Raw genomic sequence first — 27,747 nt, forward strand, 5'->3', positions numbered from 1 at the left:
AGGCAACACCACCTCATCCCAGCCGCCAGTAGGTTTGGCATCACAGTTGCCAGAAAGCTGGCACACAGGGCACAAATGCTGGAGCTCACTGCCCACCAGTGCAGACTCCGCTGCAGCTAAAGAGGAGTGACTTAGTCCAGCTGCGGCACGAGCAGTTCACTGTCTCAGCAAGCAGGCCTTAAAGGACCCGAAAAGCTGCTAAATCCCAAATTCCAAAGGCTTGGCCCCACTCTCTACTACACAGAGTGGTGGAGCAGGGGGATGAACAGGACCTCAGTAGTAGCATGTGACTCAAAATTTCAAGAGGGAAGAAATATGTTAGATTACTTTTTCTCTTTAGGATGTCATATAGCCTGGACTGGCCCCAAGCTTACCACACAGCCAAGGGTAACGCCCTGCCTCCACCCTCTGAGTGCCAGGAATAAGACGTGATTCTGGGGATCTAGCAGCCAAGTCACACCCCAGCCGCAGGCTTCTTTTCTGAAATGCTTAATCTAAAATCAGTTAATGTAAAATGTGAAGATGAACATAATTTATGAGACTATGGCATGGATCAGGGCTCAGCAGGCTGAGTTCACGTCACGCAGAGCTAATGACACAGGAGCAGGTGACCTCTGCTCGAGACGATGAATGAACAGATTAGTGAGAATTAGTTTTCAACTGACCTGAAGAGTTTTTAGAAATTAAACTGTGGCCATCAGACCTTTATTTAGAATTACTGTGAAAGTAAAAAATTACACTGTTCCCCAGCAGAAGCAAGGTCTCTGTGGCAAAATAGCTTCATTTGTTCTTTGCTACAAAAATACACATTACTTTCACCTGTCTTCTCTGCAGCCGCACCGGGATTTAAGGCTCTGGACTGGTCTGACATAAGGGTAACAGGCAGGCTCTTGTAAAAACAAGCAGGAAAGCCATCTGCTGTGTTATGTTGTCCATCCCCTCCTGTGACTCCGACAGCATCCAGGCAGAACACATATACATTCTTGAGCCAGCAGGGTGCGGGGATCTGCTGATGGCCCAGCAGAATGTCTGAAGAAAACTATGGTATCGGACGTCTTCTCGTGATGGAACAACTTTTGTGTTTTTTTAAAGTTGGAAGGGAATCAAGAATCTAAAAACAATTTTAGCTAGCCATTTAGCTGGCTTTTCTCCTCCAATCTTACACTTATTAAAAAAATATCTTTAATGTAATGTTGGCATAGCTTACATTTGCTCATAATAAAAACCAATGAAATTTCTGTGTCCGAAGTGGTGAGCTTTACAAAATCTTCAACACGAGGAGAGGTGTATCTTACAGAATCATTTGGCTGAGTCGTAAGGCAATCATCGAGGGTGGAATTTTCCCGTCAGAAATCTGACTTGAGGGAATTCTGTAACATGATCATTCTCCATAACCCTGAGAGCGGACGGCTGCAGCCATGTGATCATGCGATGTCGTCGTCGTTACAGAACTTGGAGGAGAGCAGACTGAAGGAGAAAGGAACAAATCTGGTGCCTGCACCAACGTAGAATTTGTTCTGAAATTCAACCCTACAAAAAGAACAACAAATACGTATTAAAAACGCCATGCCTTCCCCATCATGGACTGCACACAGAACTGTGAGTGAAATGATGTTCCTACAGTTCTTTAAAGAAGTTCCACCATAGACCAGGACAGACTTGACCGAGTTTCTTAGCTCTTCTATGCACACACTGGGGTTCTAGGCAGGACCTGTGTTGTCTTATAGCTCCAGGGAAGCAGGCAAAAAAAAAGAAAGAAAGAAAGAAAGAAAGAAAGAAAGAAAGAAAGAAAGAAAGAAAGAAAGAAAGAAAGAAAGAAAGAGAAAAAAAAGTCCCTGGGATAAAATCTTCCCATTTCTTCACATTCTTGTCATGAACATGTTCCCCTGTCATTCTCTTCCCAAGTCCACACTGGCTTCCTCATCCAGCCAGGCTCCCATGTGTCACCTCAACACCCAGTCCCCTGCTCCCTCCACCCCTAGGTGTCAGAAAGTTGAGCACACTTGCAGCTCCCATAACCAGACACAGAGGAAAAGACACCAGGACTCCCCTGTCACACCGGCTACGGGAACCCCAGAGCAGCAGCCAGGCACACATACTGAGCAGCACTGAGAATACCCTGGAGGTTGCCGAGACGGTTCAGGGGGCTCAGGGGGTACAGGCACGTGACACCAAGCCTAACAACCGTTGTTCAATCCTCAGGACTCACACGACAAAAAGACAACCAGCTCCTGCAAGTTGACTTCTGCCCTCACAACAACAAGGAAGGTACTAATCCAGAAGCCATCAGTGACACTTGCCAGTCCCAATGTAAATAAAAGTGGGAACATACATAAGCTGGGCATGGTGGCACCTGTCTGTAATCCCAGCACTCGGGAGGCAGTGGCAGGCAGATCTCTGTGAGTTCGAGGCCAGCAAGACCCGATCTCAAAAAAATAAAAACAACGACAACAACAAAAAGGGAGAACACACACAATTGTTTCACATATAGAAATTTTCTTTTACTTGTAATAAATTGCATTGTGTTTCTCAACTGCTAATTCACAGCTTTTTAATTCTGTATTAGTTATTAACATGTGCACATGTGAGTGTGTGTGCACTTAGCCAGTGCACATGTGACTGTCAGGGGACAGCTGTTGGGCATCGGTTCTCTCTGTCACCATGCAGGTCCCGCTGACTGAACTGGGCTTGGGAGCAGGTAGCTGTACCACTGAGCCTTTCCGCCAGTTCCTGCACCCTTTCCAAAAGATTTATTATACTTTTATGGCACTGCATGTCCTGTGTATGTGCACACTAGTGCAGGTACCTGCAGAGACCAGAGGCACCTACTGGACGCCTTAATGCTGGAGTGACAGGAGGCCGGGAGGCACCTGATACAGGTGCTGGGAACTGAACGGGGGGTCCTCTCAAAGTGCAGCTCACTCTCAGCCACTGAGTTATCTCTCTAGCCCTCACTTCCACTTTTAAAATATGTTCGGAGGACACATGTCACACTTACCAGTGAAGGCGTATGGCGTGGAGAAATGCAGAAAGCCCCTCCATGACCAGAAGGATAAAAATAGTCAAAACTGCAAAGAAAGCCATGACAGGCAGCAGCAGCAAGACCCCGTAGGTGGTGTCCACACGCAGGCCCACACGCATCAGCATGGCCCACAGCACATCGGACAGCTCTGCAAAAGAAGCCATTGAGCAGAGTTCAGTCTGAAAACATCAGCCCTCTCACCACCCTCGGGACAGCAGGAATGACCACCAGTCAGCCTACCCCTGAAGCAGAGGACCCGAACCTCCTTGCTTTCTCTGTGAAGAACAACAATCTTAGGGGGCTCCATTGTCCCTTCCCATTGCTAATTCAGCAAGTTCAGGGACTGGACCCAGATTGAGAGTCCTGTCTGAACCTAGCAAGGTGACCTGTTTCAAGTCTGAGTCTTGTGCCAACAACAGCCTCTTCACTCTCATTGTCTTGGGACACAGAGGGCCTTGCTCTGTCCCATGTTGGTCAGTACCCTCTTGTGACTACCTATCTCTGCCACATATCCCAGGGCTTTGTCATGGAATACCAAGGCAACACAACTTCACGTTTCACTGTTAATGAAGTGAATTCAGTCAGTGATCAGTTACCTCCAGGCTGGAGCAAAAATGACATGGCTCTCTTTACAACTGTCAGCGTAATTGTCAGGTGTGTCTCACACAGAGGATGAGTCAGGCTGGGCTCAGCTGCACATGAGCAGAACCGTGCATGAGGACTCACTAGGAGTCTGAGCTATGTCTCAGCAGTTGCCACACTCACTTTAAATAAGACTCCACTCAGTGAGTAAAGCAATGGCTAGGATACACTCGGAAACATGAAACAGAGGAGAGCATCCGCGCCAGAGGTTACCAGGCCCTCAGTTCGCAGAGCCCTTCTGTGCCTAGGCCAGGACTGGAACCTGCGTGATCAGAAGGTGGGTCAAAACAACAAAGAGCCCTGGTCCACCACCACCTGGAGAGCTTACACACTCCACAGGACTAAGCAACATACGTGCATGCGCCAGGCTGAGGGCCCAAAGCCTCAGGTAGGACGCGGTGTTGGAGATGCAGCCAAGGCAGTACTCAATGGAGTGGATGGTCTGCGTCATCAGGATCTCCACAAAGTTAAACTGAGGGACAACAGAGAACATTAGACCCCATATCACAAACCTGCTCCACTGTGAGTCCCTGGCCAGCCTCAACGATAGAGCATGCCAACGCCTAGAGACAGCAGGGACTGGTCTCTCCAGTCCCCTCCCCAACACGAGCTCCCTGACTCTACTCAAGCTTCAGTCCCCTCTCTACAACCCGAGCACCAGCCTAGAACTGCGACTGCCACAAAGGCCCACGGGAGAGATCTCAGTGACATCTGAACTGGCCTCCAAAACTAGCCAGCACTCATATGGACTCCCCAGCTACAGGTGCTCAGGGGAACCTCATGTCTGAGGCTGGGGAGGGAGGGTAGAGGGTGCTGTCCCCTTGAGAGGAAGGACTGTAGCACCCTGGCTCTTCCCCACCCAGTTTTCTTTGCTCTGTGAACTTGTGATGCTGTTACCTGACCCGGATGAAAACCACAAAATATAATAATAACCAGACAACCACACTTGCACAGCCAATGACCAGCGTCCCCTCTCACCCGACCCATCAGCTCAGAGCTCACCTCCTCACACGTCACTTCCCGGCAGCCTTCTTCCATGCGGCTGCTCCCCTCTTCTATGTCCTGGCTGCCCAGCAAAGAAACCTCCTCTTCACTGTCCTTCCTTACGAGTGTGTAGCCGCTCTAATGGTAAAGAGCACTGTCAGCGCCGGGGTGCCTCAGGGTGGACAAAACCCAAGTAGCTGCTTCCCTTATGGCTCAGCTCTCTGGGAATAAGAAAACTATCTCCAAGAAAATGCACACTTCATATGCTTTGTGACTGTCAAAGAGCAATGGCGGGAAGTGGAGAATAATAAGTGTTGGCAAGGATCAAGAAACTGGAAGCCTAGAGCACTCCAGCTGCTAGAGAAGGACGGCAGAACTGCCCCGTGACCTGACACCTCCACTTCTACACCCAGGAGTATCCATGGAGCGACCTGAGGGAAGGCCTGTGTGAGCATGTTATAACAGTATTATTCCCCAAGCTGCAGCCCAACAGCAACATCCAGGCTCTAAATAAGGCCAGCTTTGGAGGAATCAGAACCTTGGGACACAGGGAGCACACTTACCCGGCTCACACCAAAGCAACTGCGCCCATTGTGCAGCCACAGCAGGAAGAGCGGCTTTCCTAAGAAGAGCACAGGGACCGCCAGCACAGTGAGGGCCAGCAACACTCTCTGGACATGCGCCTGCGGATGTAAGGGAGAAGGCAGGAAGATGGAAGGGTGTGGAGTAGACTGTGAGGGCCAGGGGCACAAGACAGATGACTGCTAAGTCCCTGTGACCAAGGAATCCTCTGCACTTCTTCCAGCTCCCAACATTCAGGGCACAGCACTGAAATACTGCTTTGAAAACAGTAAAAGTCTAAATGGAGGTTTGGGTAATGCCTCAGTCTGAGCTGAGTTTGGAGCCCGCTGTGGCTCTGCAAGCTTGTGACCCAGCCCTTGGGGAGCAGAGCAGGAGGGCTCCTGGGGCTCCATCACTGGTCACCCTGGCCTACTCTGACAATTCCAGGTCAGGGATAGACTATCACACACATACAAATGAGAGGTGCATCATGCCTGAGGAATGGTATCCAAATTTGACCTCTGCCCTGAAGACACAGGTACCCACACTCACACAAATTCTAAGCAGGAGCTCGCTTTGGCATCACACTGAAATATTGGAACCAAAGAGAGCTCATCACGGTCCCTGCAAAAAAGGATGACATGTGAATTTATAAAGCATTCCATTATTTTTAAAAAATCTAGCTAGGGCAGTTAGGATGCATGCTTTTAATCCCAGCACTCTGGAGGCAGAGGCAGGTGGAACTCTGAATTTGAGGCCAGCCTGGTCTACAGAGTGAGTTCCAGGACAGCCAGGGCTACACAGAGAAACCCTGTCTTGAAAATCAAAACAAATAAAAAAATCTAAATGGAGTCAAACTATAGTTAATAACTTCCCGAGATCACTGCAAAAGGAAAACCAGGAACACTAGTAGAATACGCTCACAGTCTTGCTTTCGGTGTAGCCTTCCTTATCACAGACTCCGTGGAGAAGGCTGAAGGCAGGGGCTGTCACTGCCGGGTAGAAGAGGAGCACTCACCTGCCCAGGATAGAGGCCATGTGTCTCACTGGACGGGAACAGGAACATGTTAATGAACTCGATCAGGATGCTGGGGGCCTCCCTAGAGGTCTCTGCCGAGTATGCCAGCCACTTGTAGATGATCATGAAGATCAGGTACCCAAAGATGGAGAGCATGAACAGGATCTCAGGGACGGACACCAGGTAGATGTTAAACTTCTTCCTAAAGTGCCTGCAAGAGGGTCAATGAGGCCGCTGAAAGGCTGTCGCCATGGTGCCACAGGCCGCTCCAGGGCTCCATGGGTACCTGCTGGTCGAAGTCAGAGCTGCAGATCCCCCACAGAAGACAGAGACTATAGAACCACACACACACACAGATCCCCCACAGAAGACAGCGACTACAGAACCACACACACACAGATCCCCCCCCAAGAGATAGAACTACAGAACCACACACACACAGATCCCCCCCCAAGAGATAGAACTACAGAACCACACACACAGATCCCCCCCCACAAGAGAGAGCACTACAGAACCACACACACAGATCCCCCCCACAAGAGAGAGAACTACAGAACCACACACACAGATCCCCCACAGAGAGAGAGAGAGAGAGAGAGAGAGAGAGAGAGAGCGCGAACTACAGAATCACACACAAACACATTGTTATTGAGTCTGACTTCAAAATATTAGGGTATTTTGCTGCTGTTTTTTTTAAGATTTTAAAATATTATTTTAATGAAATCAATTTTTAAAAATTTATTTAATTTCTTCATGATTGTTTTGCCTGAATGTTGTCAGCACACCATGTACATGCCTGGTGCCCACAGAGGCCAGAAGAGGGTATAAGCTTCTTGGAACTAAAGCCATAGCCAGTTGTGATGTGAACCAGCATATGGGCACTGGGGACCAAATCCAGGTCTTCTGCAAGAGCAAGAAGTGCTCTTAACCACTAAGTTGTCTCTTCAACCCCCAACTTTAAAAATTATTTTTGGCCAGACAGTGCTGGCACACGCCTTTAATCCCAGTACTTGGGAGGCAGAGACAGGCAGATCTCTGTGAGTTCAAGGCAAGTCTGGTCTACAAGAGCTAGTTCCAGGGCAGGTTCCAAGGCTACAGAGAAACCCTATCTCGAAAAACCAATATATATATATATTTTCAATTATGTGTAAGTATATGTGAGTGGGGGGGGGGGGTGCACTTGATGGCAAAACCAAAGGCAACAAATCTCCCTGGAGCTGGAATTACAGGCAGTTGTGGGTTGTTCATGGGTACAAGTTAAAACATGTACTTACAAGTGGTTAAATATTCCCAGAATGACACCAAAAGTCATGTGAATAATTCCTAAAATAACAGACATTTTCATCTTGAAGGAATTGAGGAAAGTGAGGCGATTTGTGGCCAGGTTCCAAATCTAGGATCAAACCAAACAGAAGCAGTAAGTCCCATTAGCAGGTACTAGAGAGCTCCTAAATGACTGGGTCACTCTCTGTTTACAGAGGAATAACACCTTCTCTTGGTGTTTTCAACTGACTTCCCAGGCCAGGGCTTCAATTTCAAAACCAGGGAGCCTGCCTCTCCTGAGCAAGGCTGTAAGCACTGCTGGATCCAGGGAGCCTGCCTCTCCTGAGCAAGGCTGTAAGCACTGCTGGATCTAGGGAGCCTGCCTCTCCTGAGCAAGGCTGTAAGCACTGCTGATCTAGGGAGCCTGCCTCTCCTGAGCAAGGCTGTAAGCACTGCTGATCTGGCTGCAGGGGGCTCATCCTCCTCTCCAGATCAAACAATGAAGCAGCTCAGAGCCTGTTTGGTGCCCATGAAGAGTTACTTATACCCCAGAGGAAAAGACTGGTAGATATGACCATGGCCCCATGACTCTGCCAACCACTCCTGCACTGACCTGGCTCCCCAGGTGGCAGGCCACTCCACTGACTACACTAACAGAGGTACAGCAGCTCCCCTCACTCAGGAAAAGAAGCACTCACAGGGTCAATGCCGAAAGGGTAGGGGCCTCGAAAAACTCCAGGGATGTTCGGATCCAGCTGCAAAGTCCTGCTGTGCCTGATGGTGCTGTCACTGAAAGAGAGGGCAGAGAATGTCGCCATTTGCAGAGGAAGGGCCTGAGAAAGGTACACCCTACCTGTCGCATTTCTGCTCACAGACCACTTACTTCCAAAGCACCATCTTCTTTTGTTCCTCTTGAGAGTGACTGGAGCTGTACATGGCAGACACGTTCCACCCGGAGCCAAAGAGGTTGACAGACTTGGAGAAGCAATCATTGTAGATGAGGCCGGTGTACACGGAGAACAGCCCCATCAGCAGCAGGATATAGCGGCCGTTAAAGAACATCCTCAGGATCTGGGAGAGGACACAGTGATGACAGACTCACCCACTCGACAGTGGATCAGGGGAAGCTCATTCTGGTTTTGTCCAGCCACTCCTCTGGGCCTTCCCAGAAAACCCCAACAGCGATGTCTTAGCCAGGGGTGGCAGGCACACTCCTCTTATAGAGCTTTACACTCAAAGCTCTTGAGCCAGGTGTGGGGCACAAACCTATAATCCCAGAACTCAGGAGGCGAAAATAAGGGGATCACAAGTTCAAGGCCAACCTTCGATATGTAACAAGTTTGAGGCTAGCCCAGACTACCTAAGACCACCTCAATGACTCCCCACAGAAAAAAACAATGGACAAAGCACAGCTCTCTCCCAGTACCACAACATCATGGCTCCCACCTTGCATGGGCTGGCAGGCATGCATTACCTCCTGTGACTGGCTTAGTCTGGGATGATTCTCATTTAACACCAGTAAAAGGGCAAACAGGAACATGACAAAGCCGTGTCCAAAGTCACCAAACATCACAGCAAACAGGAACGGGAAGGTGATGATGGTGAAGAGAGCTGTGGAGACAGAGGGTTGGCAAGTTCTCAGCAGAGGCCTTGGGTCAGCACGTGTTCTCTCTCTCTCTCTCTCTCTCTCTCTCTCTCTCTCTCTCTCTCTCAAGACAGGACAGTAAGGGCATTTAAATGCTATACAAAGTTGACAAAGTGACAGTAGTGAGCCTGCCTGACAAGCATCTATGACATTCCCTTATCAAAAGGGACCAACAGGGCTGGGCATGGTGTCACATGCCTATAATCCCAGCTCTCAGGAGGCAGAGACAGGAAGATCACCAAGGGTTCAGGGCCAGCCTGGGCTACATTGGGATTGTTACAGGCTAGTCAGAGCTATAGGTAAGACTTTGTCTCAGAATCGCAACAAAAGTCAAAGGTGAGCTGACATAAGTGCAGGACCAGCCTTGTTCAGATGCCCACCTGGGTTCACTTCTCGGTAGCTCCCGACACCATAGGCGTCCACGATGTTCTGGAAGCCCTCAGTGAACTTGTTGGTGCGGATCAGAGTGGGTGGTGTCTCTTTCGTAGGGATTGTGTTCATGAACGAGGGGATTGTAGCTCCGCTCTCTCTCTTCCACACAGAAAAGAAAAAAAAATAAGATGACTGTCCACGAGAGCAGCTACAGATAGGCACAGATGAGCTGGCCACGCCCCAGCAGGGTGGGGGGGTGCGTGTTCACAGAAGTAAGCTGCCAGACCGGACATCCATGCAGAGCCTAGTGGCATGAGGCAGAACTTGGAGCTGAGGCCCTTGGAAGGAGAGCAGAATGGAACTAGGGAGCGGAAATGGAATGCTGGGATAAGGTGGATGGAAACAGAATCAAGCCCAGGGCAGTGGAAGCTGACAAGGCCTGGGTGTCAGCATTTGGGAGGATTCGGCAGGAGAACCTCAAATGGGAGCCCAGCCTAGCAACAGAGCAAGACCATACCTCAAACAGAATGAATAAATAAATAAATAACAAAAGAGAGCAAGATAAAGAAAAAACCTTGATATCTAGGACTTTTAGGACTTTATCTCTTAAAAGTGGTCAAGAAAGGGCTGGTGAGATGGTTCAGTGGGTAAAGGTGCTTGCCTACAAGCCTGACGACCTGAGTTCAATCCCCAGGACCTCCACGGGCACGGTAGTACCCACATATGGACACAATGCATAATAAAAGTAATTTAAAGTGCTCAGCAAAAAGGAAGTCAGACACAGCTACAACACTACCTAATTTACAAAAAAGAAAATAGGGAAGAAAAAACAAAATTTTATCTTTGTGGCAGAATTTTCTCTGTGAGTTTTCAGCCCAGTTCAGGGTCATGTTTACACTTGCCCAGAAATGCACACCATCTACAATGAAAAGCAGAGGAGAGAAAGACCAGCACGGGGCAAAGAGCATGGTGAGCATGTGAGCAGGAAGGTGAGCTGAGAGAAGCCGGAAGGAGCCCAGCCTCACTCAGCAGGGGGGTGGGGGGTCCTTCTAGATGACTGGCAGGTGCTAAGCTTCAAAGGTCACAGGCTGTTCTGCGCACTGGTGTTTGTACCTGGTGGACTGAACCCAGCTAATAAACCAAGGAGCGTGCCTGCAACAGAGCCTGGGCATAAAAAGAGATTTTATTCAGCAGGAAGAACAACATGCAATCTGCTGGTTAGAGGGAGCCGATTTCAAGCAGCCATGTCAGCCGCCAACCACCATCCTTGACTTTCCAGTGGAACTACAGGCCAAACACAGATCTTTAGAAATTACAAAGAGACACGGGGGTTTCATTTTAAAAGCAAAATAAAAGAAAGGCTGCCTAATCCCTAGCCCTATCTGGCCAAATGTGGTTAAGTGACGGAGACGGAACAGAAGTGTAGTGGTGACCCTGAGGGAGGGGCAGAAAGGGCTGTGGTCAGCAGGAAGAGCTTCCACGGCCTTTCTTCAAGTCTTTCTCTTGTGGTTCATACAGTACAGGACTACTCAGAAACACAGCTTAAAACGTTCCCCCACACAATGCCAGAGAGACCAACTCTTTCATTCATTTATTTTTTCTCTGCATTGTTGTTGCGTCTGTGAGGGTGTCACACAGGTCCTCTGGAACTGGAGCTACGAACAGCTGTGAGGCTGCCATGTGATTGCTGGGAACTGAACTCGTCTGGAAGAGCAGTCAGTGCTCTTAACCACCAAGCCATCTCTCCAGCCCCAGAGAGCCACTCTTCAAACCCTGTCTGAAAACCGTGTCTGACCAGGCCCTGGCCAGCACTCAGAAACTTTTTCTGTCTTGCTTGAGACAATGTCTCAGGCTGGCCTCAAGCTCTCCATCCTCCTGCCGCAGCCTCCCTAGTCCTGGGGCTCACAAGCCTGCAGCACCGCATCCAGCGACACACCCTGTTCTTGAGTGTTCTGGGTCTGGGGGTGTCAGTGGGGCGCGAGCCTTACCGAACCTTCCTCCAGCGCTCTGCGCAAGCCTGGCAGGTCCACCTCGGGGCACCAGACCTCCGCTATGAGACACTTGTTGGTGACGTCAACGCTGCACATGTTGAGCATGTGGTAGATGGCTTTCATCTTCCTCACCTGCACCACCCGGCTGCACACTGACTCGGCCGCCTTGCACAGCACCTGCCTCAGGTAATCCTCCGTTTTGTGCAGCACCTGTGGGGCCGAGCAGGGGAAGTTCTTGTCCACCAGCCTGACCTCCAAGGAGGAGCATTCTGGGTACCTGCTCCCATGGCAGTAACACCAGGAATGGTCAGAGACACCAGGTGACCTCCTAGAACAGAGCCCCAAGGGCACAGGAAGAGCTCAGACATTCTATCACTGGCAGAATGATGACCTGACTGACCCAAACAGCCCTTTGACTCTCACCTACACTCAGGATGGCCTAGCCCTGGAAGCTACCAACTCCCATTTTCCTTCTGTTTCCATGTGTGAAAATCTGATTCTGATATTGCTATCCAGACTCCTCAACACCATCAAGAGAAAGTCAAATTAAACAAGCAGGTGGGACGACGCCCAGCATTCAAGCTTGTCTTCCATGGTCAAAGGACAATCCAGTAGACCAAAGAGACACAAAGGGCTTGTTTGTCTAAGTCCCTTCACCACTCCTGGCTTTGTAACCACAAAACAGACACCCCGATGTCAGAAATACATGGTGACCACCCACAACCAGTTACCAGGCCTCTCACATGCTCCCAGCCCCGGCTTACTCACAGTGTAAAGGTCTTGGATCCGAGTATTGAGCCCCTCCTGAATCTCCCTGCGCTCCTCAGCCGTGTTTGGATACGGGTAGACATGGCAGTGGTAACTAAGGACAGAATTCAACAGTCTGGTGTCTGGTAGGACAAGAAGGGCTGCTTCTACCACCAGCACCAGGATTCACTCAAGCCAGACACACAGCCTGCAGCACCAGGCAGGGCCGTCCTCTGACGGCAAAGCCATAGCCACCTGCCATGGGGAGGCCTTACAAGCAGGCTGCTATAGGAAATAGGTCTCAAAATGCTCTCAAACCAACCCACCCTGCCTTCCTGAAATGCAGATATCCTGAGGTTAAAAACCACCAAGAAAGCTGAACAGTGGTGGCGCACACCTTTAATCCCAGCGCTCAGGAGACAGAGGCAGGTGGATCTCTGAGTTCGAGGTCAGCCTAGGTTACGGAGCAAATTCTAGGACAACCAGAAATACACAGAGAAATCCTGTCTACTGTCTTGAAGAAGAAGAAAACAAAAAACCAAAAAAAAAAAAAAAAAAAAAAAAAAAAAAAAAACACCTAACAGGCAGAAAGCACACCTTAGAAGACATGCCAGAACGGTGGTGCAGTCTGTAATCCAGCATTCAGAAGATAGAGGCAGAGGGAGGAGAATCATAAGTCTGAGTTGGCTATTGTTTCAGGGTTGACGCTGTTTAGGCTGAGCCGTGGGCTGAGGCCTGATCTGTCCTGCAGGCACCATGGCCTCAGACACCCAGAAAACGCCAGAAGCACGCTGCCTTAAAACCACAGTCGCCCGACTCTGCCTGCTAAGCGATGCCTTTCTCTCAGCAGGAGCCACCAGCCCTCTCCCAAGATCTCCCAAGAGTAGCCTGGTAAAGGCAACAAAGCGGCTTCACTAAGCTGGAGTGGCTTTGCTGGTCACACTAAAATGTGTCTGCTGCAAGGATACAAGCTGGGGCTGGAGAGAGGGTTCAGAGGTTAAGGGCACCAGCTGCTCTTCCAGAGGACCTGGGTTCAGTTCGCAGGACCCACACTGTGGCTCACAATAGTCTATAGCTTCGCCTCTAGGGGACCCAACACCTACACTCTCCCCAGGTGATCACAGACTGAGTCAGGCTGACAGTCTGCCCAACCAGCGTGCACCTGACAAGTCCTAGATGCAGTAAATAAACAGAAGAATCAGAGGCCTGCTGCAGCTCAGGGCAGAGGGCCTGCTTGGCCTGAGAGTACCTACTCCTTTCTCAGCACTGGAAAAGAGGAAAAGACAACTTTCCTCACCAATCACAGATCTTCTTAACTTTGTGGCCGATCTGCTCGCCCCAGAAGGATATCAGGAACACGTGCCACTTGATGACCTCACCCTACAAGACACACAGGAAGTGAGTCTGCCCTCAGCCCCCAGATCAAGTCCACCATCAGGGCATATGGTGCAGACACACAGGGGACAGTGAGTCTGCCCTCAGCCCCCAGACCAAGTCCACTGTCAGGGCAGACAGTGCAGCGGCTCTGACTGCAGCAAACTCATGACTGCAACAAGACTGCATCACCCACTCACCAGCAGCACGCACGCCGGCTCACAGGCATCTGCAAGCCACACACTCCAGTAAGCGGGTGAGCACACGAGGCCGAGGTCTGCCTCTTCCCAGGTCAGCTTTTATATTGTAACCAAGCACCCTCCTCCATTACTGCCACGATGGCCCTTTTTGTTGTGATGGTGCTGTTTAAGATACATATACATCTAGAATCCAGTCGCGCAGCCTTCTGGAAAGCCTCACTCGCCAACAGGTAAGAGTACAGTTCCCAAAAATCAACAATGCACAGTAAACAAGAAGTCAAAGAGAAACACAAAATAAAGACAGATGTGGCTCACTGATGAAAAGCGACAAAGAGACTTTGGAGGAGCAAGCCCACGCTGCCCCAGGTAAAGAGAAACCCCATAACATTTGCTAATTGAGTATTTACATAATTTGTGACTTCAAACAACATAATTCTGTGAATAATGAGGACCAGCCATCATTACAATGAACAATGAAACAGACTTCTATGAAGCTGAGCTGGGAAGTGTAGAACTCACCTCATGTGAACCGGGGCCAGGCTCAGCCCCCAGCACTGGGAACAGAGCTAGCTGAAGGTGCTCTGCCTGTTTGCCAGCCACTGTTGAGCTGCCAACGCTAACAGCAGTGAGCCAAGAGAGCTATGGTCAGGCTGACAACACGGCGGAGGACCCTACAGAAAAAACAGGCTGGAGGGGCAGTGAGGCAGGGTGTGTGTGGCCATCTATGAGAAGTGGGAGGGCTAGAGAGATGGCTCAGAGGTTAAAGCACTGCCTATTCTTCCAGAGGTCCTGAGTTCAATTCCCAGCAACCACATGGTGGCTTACAACCATCCATAATGAGATCTGATGCCTTCTGGCATGCAGGCAGACATGTAGAAGGAACACTGTATACATAATAAATTAATAAATTTAAATTTAAAAAAAACAGGCGGGAAAGAAGGTCCCAGGAAAGATGACTGCCATGAAGGGGAGGGAGAGAGCTACACAGACCTGGGCAAAGACTGGAACAAAGGGAAAAGTACACAGAGAAGCACACTGGGAGGTGGTGGCCAGCTGAACATGGCCAGACAGGGCCCAAGCCACCAAAGGGCTTGGGGCTTTCTGCTGTGTAAACAGGAAGCCACAGAAAGATTCTGAGAACAGTGAGAAGCCCTGGTAGGGTTAGCTCAACGAGGCTGAGAGGAGTCCAGGGGGAGGCGGGGCAGGTGCAAGAGTGCAGGTGGGGGCTGCTGCCACCTGGAGGCAAGAAAAGTACAGCCAAAATCCCAACCAGAGCGGCCTGAGCAAGGGAACCAGCATGAACCAGACTCCTGGTTTCTGAGTTCAGTCTCTGAGTCTGGGGATAGAGTGAAGTAGGGGAGAAGACGGGTGTCCTGAGGCTTCTGCCCTGAACCTTAGACATGGAGTTGCTGCTTTCTGAGGTGGGGTCTGGACGCCCAGACTTAGGAGAATTGTAGGGCTAGTGTGCACACAGATTGGAACAGGGCTCTGCCTGTGACAGGCACTCACCGTCTCGGGGTCCTCCAGGGACTCGTCCAGCTCTGCATAGGTCACGATGGTGTACCCTTTGCAGGCCCGCCACAGCATTCTTTCAAATGCTTCCACTTTGCCTTGCTGAATCAGGCCAGACACGAACCTGCGAGACAGTAAGGGGCCAGGTTTTAGGACTGAGAGATCTCCACCTCCGCCAGCCAAGGCTGCTCCAAGAGCCATCAAGCGGCAAGATGCTCACGTGCTAGACAAAGCATTGCTGAAGCTGCCTTTTCCATGGACAGCTGAGCCGCTAGTGAGGGGAAGGTCTTGGAATTTCAAGACCAAACCAGATATCCAGCTGCTCTGCTCTTTACACTGAAGACCCTGGACATGCCAGTGTGGAAGAGGACAATAAGCCCCAGGCACTGGCAAGGTAGATTGGGTAGAATCCACCACAGCCAGGACTTCCTGCCCAAAGGGCTGCTCCTTAAAGGAGTGGAGACCTGGAGGGGAAGGAGCCTCGCAGCCACTTGCTTACATCAGCTGCGGGACTGGACACAGATGTCTATCCTCAGAACACACAGCCACAGCACAGAACTCAGCCAGGAGTTTGGCATAAGTTCATATCACTTCCAAAAATTAAATTAAAAAAATTTAAGTCATTGTTCTAAGAATAAAATTCCCATTCTAAGAATAAAAACTGAGCCAACTCCAGAAAGTTGCCTTCTGACCTCCACATGCATACCATGGCATGCAGGTACCAATCCCAAACATACACACTAGGTAAATGTTAAAAAATAAAAAATAAAAAAAAAACAGAACAGGAAATAACTCAGTAGTTAAGAGCACTGGCTGCTCCTTCAGAGGACTTGGGTTTAATTCCCAGTACCCCCAAGGTGGTTCATGATGGGCTATAACTTCAGTTCCAGGGGATCTGATGCCCTCTTCTGGCCTCTGTGAGCCTCAGGAACATTCATAGTATCCAGGCATACAAACAAGCAAAAACAACCATATGCATAAACATTTCTTAAAATTAAAAAAGAAAATCATAAATTTAAAAAACAAAGTAAATTTTTTTTAAAAAAAGTAATGAATTTAAAAAGAATTAAGTAGAATTTTCCAGATGATGATGATGCACGCCTTTAATCCTAGCACTCAGAAAACAGAGACAGGTGGATCACTAGTCCACAAAGTGAGTTCCAAGGCATCCAGGACTGTTTCACAGAGAAACCCTGTCTCAAAAAGAAGAAGAAGGAGGAGAAGGAGGAGGAGGAGGAGGAAAAAAAGAAAGAATTAATAAAAAATTAAAATAAAAAAGAGATGAAACACACCTGCCATCCCTGCACCTGGGAGGCTGAAGCAAAAGAATCAGAAGTTCAAGGTCATCCTCAGCTACATAGTGAGTTTGAGGCCAGCCTGGGCTCCATGACACTTTGTCTAAGAAGAGCATGAAGATGAGGAGCAAACAACAAAGGAAACAGAAGAACAGAGGCAGAAGCAGAAGTCGTCACTGGAAACATAATTTAAACAGAACCCGAGCGAGTTAACCCCAGAGAATCGACTCCTATGAGCGGCCCTCCGACTCCTGGCACAATTACGTCAGGCTCACAGGAGTCAACACTGGGGACACAGACATTGCTTCTTTCCAACTCAACAGACCAAGGGAAGAAATCCCCGCAGCATTCAGCTACGTCAACACTGTGTGATTAAGTCCAATGTACAGGAGCCCAGTGTTCTCCGACAGACGCTCACCCTGGGCCAATCCCAGGCTATAATGGCCCATTCACCCGCACCATGGCCACGTCTCCTAGTCTACGGGAAGGGCTTGGTGCGCACTGTCACCTACCCCAGCTTGGCGCCCAGCCTCTGCATGCAGCTGTAATCCAACAGAGAATCGTTCTCTAAGGCAGGGAACTCTTCATAAGTGGGTTCAAACTGAAAGACATGGAAGCAGGCACACGGTTAACAGACTCCACCCTTACAAGCTCCCAGATAAGTCCACAGAGGTACGGTACAACTGAGCATCGGTACAACTGAGACGGGCAAGCTTCCCCATAGGAGAGAAACACTCTATCAAGCTTGTCAGGTGAACTGCTTGAAGACATTCACATATGGGAGTGACTCTAAGTGAGGTTGTACCTTGGTTCAAGAGACAATAACTGTATCTAGGGTCACAACTAGGGCAATTAAGAGCAACCTCAGAAGGGAAGGGCTCGATCGCCTGCACAGCCCAGCGCGGTGCAGGATGAGCAGCTGTAACTAAGATGGAATGTTCTAAGCATATGGTGACACTCGGGGCATCCACACAAACACCCCCAGCCCACTGGGCCTCCAACGCCTGTGTGAACCAATCTTCACTGGTAAGGAGGTTCCTCTTGCCCCCTCTGCTCACAGCCATTTGTAAAAACAAAGATTTTTTTTTCCTCATGACCATAAACACATTGCTTGGGGCTGGAGAGATGGCTCAGTGGTTAAGAGTACTTGTTACTCTTCCAGAGTTCCTGGATTTGATTCCCAGCACTCACATCGCTGTTCATAACTGCTTCCAACTCCTCTTCCAGGGAACTGGGGCTCCATTTACACACTTAGTGGACAGGCAAAACACCCACATACATAAAATAATAAAATAAAATAGAAGCCAGAAAGATGGCTTAGGGTTAGAAGCACTGACTGCTCTTCCAGAGGCCTGGGTTGGATTCTCAGCACCCAGGTGGCCACTCACACATGTGGTGCACAGATATATATGCAGGTAAAATATCAATACACAACACACAAAACAAATAAATTTAAAACATTTTAAAAGTTTTCTTTGAAACAGTTAAAAAAAAAAAAAAAGGCCAGGACAGCAACTTGGGAGGCAGAGGCAGATGGATCTTAGTGAGTTTAAAGCCAGCCTGGTCTACAAAGTGAGTTCTAGAATAGTTTGGGCTGTTACACAGAAAAACCCTGTCTTAAAAAACCGAAAAAAGAAAATCTTTTTCTGAACTGAAAACTAAAGCCTCTGACGGCAGGAAGCAGTGTCTCTGATAAAACCACTAACACAGGAAGAAGTGTACAATCCAGCCTAGAATAAAGCAGAGGCTGATGTCTCACTTCAAACGAAACAAAAACACATCTACACCAAACACAGCAGCTCCTGTCTGTAATACCAGCGCTCAGAAGGCTGAGGTGGAAATCAGTTCAACTTCAAGGCCAGCCTGGGCTACATAGTGAGATCTGGTCTCAAAAACAAAGAAGTCAATGTTAGCAGGGCCAGAGCTGGCAAGGTGCACGCCTAGTGTGACAAAGCCAGCCTGACTTCCAGGGCGGGGGACGTGGAGGCTCCGGGATCAGCAGTCAGCCAGGAACACACAAGACTACCTCAAAACCAAAGCAGGAAGGGCACTGACAACAGAACACAGGGAGGAGCGGGGACTGTCAGGTGTGCTTTCTCCCACGAGCAGGCGGGCACACGTACTTCCACGTTCCGCCTGACGAAGGTCTTCGTGACCCTCAGCATGTGGGTGTACTCCACCAGTTCCAGCAGGTTCTTCCTCAGCTTCTCCTTGTTCTTGGTGACTTCTCTCAGCTCCACCTCGAGCTTCTGCAGCTGCTCCTACAACAACACAGCTGCCGTGAAAGCAGGCTTAGTCGGGGCAGCCTCCTCACCCCAGTCACCCAGGCTCAAAAAGGCCACAGTGCTGGCAAAGAGCCAGAATGGAAATGTGCCAGCCAGGGTCTGACTGCAAGGTTCACCAGCTCATCTCAGTTTATGGTGCGAACCACAACACCTGCAGGCTGCAGTGACCCCAGCACCTGCAGGCCACACATGGCGCCCCCCAGAATCTGCTGCTGCCAGCGTTCCTTCAGCTGCTTGTCCACCCCACACACCAATCTTTATCATTTTGTTTACAATGGCAACAACATATGATCTTCTCTAAACATTCTCCTGCCTCCAGTTTTGAAGTCTCTGCTTGGTCACACCAGACAACTAAGGATGTAGGCTTCTATGGTTACAACCTAGCGTCCTTCTCCTGCTTTACATATTCAAACCACAGACACAGACTTTGTAAGACAAACCACTGAGCCCATGCAAACTCATTCAAAACAACCCTTCCTGCTCCTCCTCCTCCCTGTGCTCTGCATCCTCAAAACTACCAGCAGCATGGCTGTCCATAAGAATGTCATAACCAGGCCATCCAGCCAAACCAGAGGGCTGTCACCGCGGCAGGGAGGATGCCATGCTTGGTGTGAGCTCAGACACCAAGTGGCTGGCTACTTCCTGCAGACAGACAGAACAGCAGGCCACAAAGGGCCGCGGCAATACCACAGCAATTATTTCAGAAGAGTGATGAAGAGCCACTATATTTCTTCTAAGTGCCAAACCCTAACAAGAAAAGTCTAGAAGGGAAGTCATGCTCGTGCGGGCCTTTAATCCTGGCACTCAGAGCCTGAGAAACAAAGTTTTATGAGTTCAAGGCCAGCCTGGTCTACAAAGTAAGTTCAAAGCCAGCCAGAGCTACATACTGGGACCTTGCCTCAATAAACAAACAAGCAAATACATAGATAGATAGATAGATAGATAGATAGATAGATAGATAGATAGATAGATAGATAGATAGATAGATAGATAGATAAGTAAATAAATAAATAAAATCGTCTAGAGCCTTAGGCACCACCCAGTATTCATTGGAGAGGTGGGGTAATGGCGCCATATCCTTTGGCCTCAACATGGAATCACTCAGGCCTTCCCTGGGTCTCTGAGTCCTGATGGGAAAGACATGAAGTCCAGGCCCGCAGCCGCCAGCACTGGTGCAGGGACAGATGTGCTATGATGGGTAGTCCCAGAGAGTATCCTGAAAAACCGCCATGATTCAACAAGGGACTAAATCCTCCTCAGCTCTCCCCAGCAGCGCCCTCTACTGTCAGACAGAGCACATTACAGTTCCCTCAGGGCGTGTGACTCACTCCACTGTCTGTTACTTTAGGCCACAGCTCTGGGAAGAGAGGTGAAGGGTGAGGACTGTGAAGGCAACTAGGCAGACCCAGGACTGTTGCGGACAGCATCTTCAGGAGCAGTTACCTGCATTTCTAGAACATGTTTAAGAGGTGGTGCGGGAGGACTGGCCTCTCCCTCAGGCAGGGGAATATCAGCTCTGGTAATTTCCTGCACCAGGTACACTGTGAAAGAAAGCCACACAGTCAGACAGTTTCACGGTGACCCTCAGCAATCAGAACCCTGGCAGCCCCAACCTGCTGACTGCAGATCCTGCCTGTCCCTGTCACTTTCTGCAATTTCTTCCAGAGAGACAGGCACACACTGGCTAGAGCTCCCCAGCTCCTTTCCTTCCTAAAACCCAGGTTAAAACATGTTAGGGAAGGTTGGGTGATGGTGGTGCACACCTTTAATCCCAACACTTGGGAGGCAGAGACAGGAAGATCTCTGTGAGTTCTAGGCCAGCTTGGTCTACAGTGGGAGTTCCAGAAAAAACTCTAAAACTACAGAGAAACCCTGCCTTGGAAAAACAAAAACAAAAACAAAAAACAACCCACACATTTGGGAGTTGGGCATACACCTTTAATCCTAACACTCAGGAGTTAGGCAGGCAGATCTCTTGAGTTTGAGGCTAATCTAGTCTATAGAGTAAGTTCCAGGACAGCCAAGGCTACATAGAGAAACTCTATCAAAAAACACAAAACAAAACAAAAAAGAAACATGTTTTGGGAAGACTGGGAACACACTGTAGACGCAGATCTGTACCCCGACCAGAGGCAGCCTGTTGGCATTTCCTACAGGGTCCTCAGAGAGAACCTGGCAGCCAAAGTCAGAGCAGAGCCAGGCTCCCCTGAAAGGAACCAGGTGGCTCTCTGCTCTGCTTTCAGAAGCCTCATTCCACACAAGTGACCTGTCCAGTGACTCTTATATGAGGACTATAATGTCACTCCACCACATAATCAAATAGTATGCAAATAACTAGCACCTTAAGCAAAAGATTTCACAAGACTAGAAGTTACTGTCAACATTAAGGTTGGAAGTTGGACATAATGGCACACGTGTTTAATTTAATCAGGATTCAGGAGGCAATTCAGGTAAGCTGATCTCTGAGTTAGAGGACAGCCTGATCTACACAGAGAGATCCACGACAGCCAGGGCTACACAGAGAAACCTTGTCTTGAAAAAACAAAAAGGTCTTACATTAGAGCTAGAGAGGTGGCTCAGTGCACCGCTCTTGCAGAGGACCCGGGTGGGTTCCCAGCAGCCACGCTAGGCAGCTCGCACCTGTACCTCCAGGTCCAGAAGATCTGATGCCATCTTCCGGCTTCCATGGGCACTGTTCTTATATGAACATACCCACAAATTGACACATGATTAAAAATAATAAATCTTTTTAAAAATATGTTATTGTTAATATTAAAAACCCTTAACTTGTGCTCGCTTCGACAGCACATATACTAAAATTAGAACGATACAGAGAAGATTAACATGGCCCCTGCACAAGCATTCCAAAAAAAAAACAAAAACAAAAACAAAAAAAACCCTTAACTTAAAAAGGTCTAGTGTTGCCAGGTAGTAGTAGTGCACGCCTTTAATCCCAAACACTCCAGAGGCCGAGGTAGAAGGATCTCTGTGAGCTCAAGGCCAGCCTGGTCTATAAGAGCTAGTTCTAGGATAGTTAGGGCTGTTACACAGAGAAACCCTGTCTTGAAAAACTAAAAAAAGTTCAAGTGTTGGCTGGAGAGATGGCTCAGCACTCAACAGCACCGGCTGCTCTTTCAGAAGACCTAGATTCAATCCTCAGCTCCCACACTAGGCAGCTCACAACCACCTGTTATTGCAATTCTAGGGGATACAACACACCTCTGACCTCCAAAGGATTCTGCACTCATGGACACACATAATTGAAAACAATAAAAATATGTTGGACAGGGTGGCACATGGCTTTACTTCCAATACTTGGGAGGCAGAGGTAGGCAGATCACTATGAGTTTGAGGTCAGCCTGATCTACAAAGTGAATTCCAGGGCAGTCAGGGCTGTTATACAAAGAAGCCCTGTCTCAAAAAGTCAAATTAATAATAATAAATCTTAAAAACATACTGAGTGCGAGGCCAACCTGGGCTACATGAGACTCTGATCCACCCCACTCACAAAAAAAGAAAAAAAAAAAGCAAAAAGGCAAGGAAGAAAGGAAGAAAAAAAGAGGAAAAAAAATCTCTAATTAAGGGGAATGCCTAGCTGAGGAGCTATTAGCAACTGACAGCAACTGGGGTACGCAGATCCACTTAACTCAGCGGGCTATGGTACCTGTCAGTCACCCATGTCCACGAACACAAGGGCAGTGCTAGGTGGACTTGGTTAGTCATCAAAGATAAACAGGACAAGAAGTTGGGAGAGGGAAGTGTTCAGGGGAATAGGGAAGAGCAGTTGAGGAAGAGATGGGGTGAATATGGTCAAATGAACGGTATGAAATTTTCAATGAATAAAAAAAATACAATTCCTTCGGGGCTCACACCTTTAAACCCAGTACTCAGGAGGCAGAGGCAGGAGGATCTCTATGAGTTTGAGGCCAGCCTGGTCTACAGAGCAAGTTCCAGGACAAGCTCTAAAGCTACAATGAAACCTTGTCTTGAAAAACGTAGTTTTAAAGAAAAAAAAAAAGTGGAGAATCTATTAACGAGAGAAATCATCCCAAAAGTCAGACTCTCCTGCAGCCAGACTACTTTGGGGTAACTCTTGCAGGTTTTAGAGGTGAGGGAAACACCGAGGACTACTGAGTTCCAACACTTAAGCAGAGAACACCAACCTAGCCCAGTCACAAAGGGAGCCTGCAAAGACACCAAGTGATATCAGGGCAGCTATCAGCTATTTCCTGCATTTCTTATTGCCAAATAAGGTCTTAAATTAAGTAATATTTTATTTTATTACATATATATATATATATATATAGAGAGAGAGAGAGAGAGAGAGAGAGAGAGAGAGAGAGAGAGAGTTTTTCACTTATAAGAAAAAACTATACAGGATTGGCTGATTAACCATGGCACATCAATATCAGGAAATACTACTCTGCTGCCATCAAATGATGAGCCTCAGTTTATACTAAACAAGAGGGATGTCACAGCAAGGACCACTACATGAGAGACAAGGCCAACAGCAGTCATGTAACAAGTATATGGAACAAGTGAAAAAATAAGATACACTTGTAACAGTCCCTACCTGTGAATTACAGGAAAGTGAACAACCTGCCCCTCCCTTTTCTTTTTCTTTCTTTCTTGTTTGTTTTTTTAAGACAGGGTTTCTCTGTGTAGCCTGGCTGTCCTAGTATTGTTCTGAGACCAGGCTGGCCTTGAATTCACAGATCCACCTGCATCTGCCTCCTGAGTGCTGGGATTAAAGGTGTGTGCCAATACCACCCCAGCTTGTCTATAGTTTTCTAAAAGAGACAGATAAGTTTATATTAAACTAAGTATTAGGATTATTAAAATGGAAGACAAACTTACCCAATATTCTTTCCAGCTCTTCACACCTCTTCACCTCGCCAACAAATTTTCTTTGAAAAGAACTTACATTTTGGTTGAGCTGAGAAAAGGAAGAAAATTTTGTTTTAAGCTCATAAAATTTTAAATTTGTTTTTGTCAATCTAATTATTTAAATTTTTGATGGTAGGATCAAATGCAGGACTGGATAAATTAAATTTTGTTTATATTTATCTAGTCATTTAAAATGTGTTGGTGTTGGGGTCATACTCTGCCACTGAGCTAAGACAGGCTCTGTTGAGAGAAAGTATTACTGCCAAAGGGTTGGGAGAGTCCACCGTCGTCAGCCACTGACAGAGAACTAACAGGCCTTTCCTGGACAGCAAGTGAGGCCTGAATAATAGCCCTTGGCTCAGAAGTAATCCAGGAAGAAACATAGATTTAAAGAAAAATCATGAATATGGATACTAAACTCAGAGGAAATCTACACCAACATCCAACAATAGGAAATTGGTGGGTGACTAGGTCAGTTGGTGAGCACCCACCCAGCACCCAGAGGCACATAAACACAAAGCTGGGTGCGGTGGCACACCCTATAATTTCAGCACCTGGGGGGTAGGGCAGGAGGAGCACAAGTTCAAGGTCATCCCCAACTATATTTGGAGTTCAAGACCCTGCCTCAAAATAAATAAGTAAATAAATAAGCAGATTAAAATGAGTCAGAAGTTAACATGCTAACTTCTTCCTAAATCACACACAGTAATTACTTTTTTTTTTGGTTTTTCAAGACAGGGTTTCTCAGTAGCTATGAAGCCAGTCCTGGAACTAGCTCTTGTAGCCCAGGCTGGCCTCGAATTCACAGAGATTCACCTGCCTCTGCCTCCCGAGGACTGGGATTAAAGGTGTGTGTCACCACTGTCCAGCTACTTTACTCTTGGCAATAACAACACTATCTTACTTTTCTTTTCTTTCTTTCTTTTTTCATATATATATATATATACATATATATTTTCATATATATTTTTTCATATATATATATATGTTCTAAATAGGGTTTCTCTGTGTAGCCCTTGTTGTCCTGGAACTCATTTTGTAGGTCACGCTGGCCTCGAACTCACAAATATGCCTGCCTCTGCCTCCCGAGTGCTGGGACTAAAGGTGTACACCACCATGCCCAGCTAATATCCTACTTTTCTAATAATCATTTACAAGGACAGGCATTTAGGGCACAAGCTGCATCTGTATGGATACAGAATTTGCACTGGGCTCCACTAGACTTGGTGTGAAACTGCTCCCCTCTTGTTGGGGATTCCCAACCACTTTTAAAGCGTTAATCAGAAGGATCAAAATTGGAGGTCACTTCACCATCTCATTCCCTTTCACTTCTGGAGGTCACGCCCACCCAGACGACTCAGCCTCGGTAGCTGTTGTGGAACTGAGAACAGGAACCTGGAGCCAGGGACCAGCCCTGCCTGAAGCTCCACTTGCCAGTTTCCTTGGCAGTGGCTTAATTCTCAACCCAACAGCAGCTCTTCTGTGAAGAGGTGTGCTCCTGCCACAAGGCTACAAACACCTACCAGCAGCAGCAGCAGCTTAGACAGTCACTGTTTTCTATTGAGTGGGTTACCAAATGTTTTATTTGGGGGGGGGGGTGTAACTTAAGGTCGCAGTTACCTTAATTCAAAGCTAATGATGTAGAAGTACATTCCAACAGACCCCTTTGTTTGATCTTTATGATTTATTTTATTATTTCTGTGTGTCAGGGTGAGGGCTCATGAGTACAGTTGCCTGAGGAATCCAAAGGAGCTGGAGCTACAGACAGCTCCGTGAACCTCCTGGTATGGGTGCTGGGAACTGAACTCTGAACCTCTCCAAGAGCCCTAAGGGCTCTTAATTGCTGAGCCATCCCCCTGCCTCCTTTTTCGTTTTATGGAGATAGCTCCCTATAGAGCTAGCCTTGAACCCTCCATCCCCTGCCTCAGCCTCTAGACCCTGTCTATATGACTGGCACTGAACCCAGAAGAGCAGGCAGGAGGCCAAGCTACAGCACTCACTGCCTTTCCAGTCCCGGCAACCACAGGGCCAGGAAGAAAGCAGTCCTCACTGTAAAGACGGAACTGAGCCCACCTGTCTCTTCAGGGCCACAGCCCCTCTTTGTCCAGATCTCCCCACTTCAGTCGCTATGAAAAACCTTCAGTGCCCCACCCCTCCAAGGGTGACAAGCAGAAAGGCCTGAGTAAGTCAAAAAGGGTTGGTGATCCCACCCCATAAATGAGCATGGGACCCGTCACAAGCTCGAACATCAATGCCCAAGCTTTCAGGCACCTGACACCGAGCAGCACTGAAGGCTCAGCAAAGATCGGCTGCACTTTCTCTCCCTTTAAAAGGATCCCGAGTCCAGCGGGGAGCTCACGCACGGCACTCAGTGGACCCTGAAGCTCTGAGCTGGTTACAGGGCTTGCTGGGCCCCTGAGATTGAAGCGTGATAAACACCTTGGCCTGAGTCCTAACAGGATGGAGCAAATTAGACCTGATATAAAATCCTGTTTCCCTTGTGACTGCTGCCTCGATCTTTCTGGTGCCACTCACAGTACCACGCCCTACCTGTCAGGTACGAAGACCAAGGACGGTAGTCCAAGTGGCTCTGGGACCCAGGAAGAGCACCACACCTTGCCTGTGCCCTCGCCTGTCACACAGGAGTCCCCATGATGATGTAAGAGTCACCTATATCAGATCATGGCAGTATGGACCCATCAGAAAGATACAGAGAAATGGTCAGAAGCCCAAACTGGTAGGGTTCAATGGTTCAATTTCATTAGTAGGTATTGGGGGGGGGGGCTGTTCGGCAGCCTCTGTGCACCGTTCTCCTCCATGACACTAATCATCATAGCTCATGATCAGTGTTTACCCAGCGTCCTCCCAGACTCAACTTCAGGAGCACAGGGCTTTCATCTGCTTTGCTCAGAGTCTCCAAGGCCAGAAGTTTCTTCATAAAAGCTTATGTATTCATCCGACATTGTTTATTAATGCCACTAAAGGCCCGGGCCCGTGCCACTCGTGGGAAATGAGGAAAGAACAAGCCGGGCAAGGACAGGTCGGAGGTTGATAGTGCACGGAGGCTGAACACAAGCCGATGGCTGTGTTGACAAGTGTGTTACTACAGTCGCAGAGACAGCCTCCATTCCACACATACTGGGACCCAGGTCCTCGTCACTTGTCAACAATGCCGGTGCATCATCACAACCTGTCACACTTCCCCATCCCTCTTCCAGCCTCTTATCCCACCTATTCCTGTTCAGAGGGGCCCCTCCTTAGCTACCCAGCTAAACCACCTCTGGGTACCGTCCTCCTCCACATCTTCCCACTGCCAGTTCCTGTTCCGTTCCGATCTCAGCTCAAAGACCACCTCCTCGGAGGGGTCTTCCTTGACTACTCTGCAAAGCCATCTCCAAGACCCTCTTCTTTCCCCGTTGACAGCTCCTGCCCCGTTCGGGTCTCGACTCAAAGGCCACCTCCTCAGAAGGGCCTTCCTTCGCCAGCCTGCAAAGCCACCTCCTGGCCCGGGTCCCCACGACGTCAGCCGACTTTGCCGGCGCCCAGTCCTGGGCTGCACAGGCACGCAGGCCGCGGGACACTCACGTCTCGGAACTGCACCAGGCCCTTCTCGCCCAGCGCGCTCAGACACTCGTATGCGGTGCCCGACTGCAGGAAGAGCTGCGCCAGGCACATGCTCTCGCTGCGGAACAGGGAGCCCATGGCGGCGCCGCCTCGCTCAGCCGCCGCGGCCCGCGCACCGGCACCATGGGGCTCCGCACCGCTGCCACCGCTGCCACCGCTCAGCCGCCGCCACAGCCACCCGCCACGCCCCGCCCACCGCGGCAGCCGGTTCCGGTTCCGCCCCGGGGAACCGCCCATCGCAAGATAACCAATGAACGATCAGGATTGTGGCAGTCCGTCACTACGACTCGTCCAATCGGTACACAGGAGGCGGGAACCCTAACCG

At 48.8% G+C, this 27,747-nt stretch overlaps 1 protein-coding gene and 1 pseudogene across 1 annotated transcript; one reads left to right on the top strand and one right to left on the bottom strand.

Annotated features, from left to right (window-relative positions):
• Positions 1 to 673: 673 nt before the first annotated feature.
• On the bottom strand, positions 674 to 27,598 carry Atp6v0a2 (ATPase H+ transporting V0 subunit a2). Its single transcript, XM_087903641.1, has 20 exons — positions 27,384 to 27,598; positions 23,769 to 23,847; positions 20,355 to 20,452; positions 18,750 to 18,887; positions 17,139 to 17,227; positions 15,329 to 15,455; positions 13,543 to 13,625; positions 12,267 to 12,360; positions 11,496 to 11,708; positions 9,516 to 9,666; positions 8,965 to 9,101; positions 8,374 to 8,561; positions 8,189 to 8,279; positions 7,502 to 7,620; positions 6,228 to 6,438; positions 5,212 to 5,331; positions 4,667 to 4,786; positions 4,019 to 4,136; positions 2,999 to 3,170; positions 674 to 1,530 (listed from the first exon to the last, which is right to left on the bottom strand). Exons 1-20 carry the CDS (start codon positions 27,498 to 27,500, stop codon positions 1,425 to 1,427), a joined length of 2,571 nt encoding a protein of 856 aa, XP_087759767.1. The 5' UTR covers positions 27,501 to 27,598; the 3' UTR covers positions 674 to 1,424.
• LOC125408836 (U6 spliceosomal RNA) lies at positions 21,701 to 21,771 on the top strand (annotated as a pseudogene).
• Positions 27,599 to 27,747: the final 149 nt, after the last annotated feature.

Source organism: Myodes glareolus, chromosome 2, assembly GCF_982192425.1.
Source record: "Myodes glareolus chromosome 2, mMyoGla1.1, whole genome shotgun sequence".
NCBI classification, from domain to species: domain Eukaryota; kingdom Metazoa; phylum Chordata; class Mammalia; order Rodentia; family Cricetidae; genus Myodes; species Myodes glareolus.

Coding starts and splice junctions, on each gene's coding strand:
- Atp6v0a2 (XM_087903641.1), bottom strand. CDS start 27,500: ATGGGCTCCCTGTTCCGCAGCGAGAGCATGTGCCTGGCGCAGCTCTTC. Junction 20,453..23,768: donor AGAGCTGGAAAGAATATTGG/GTAAGTTTGTCT, acceptor TTTCTTTCACAG/TGTACCTGGTGCAGGAAATT. Junction 9,102..9,515: donor CTACCGAGAAGTGAACCCAG/GTGGGCATCTGA, acceptor CTGTCTCCACAG/CTCTCTTCACCATCATCACC.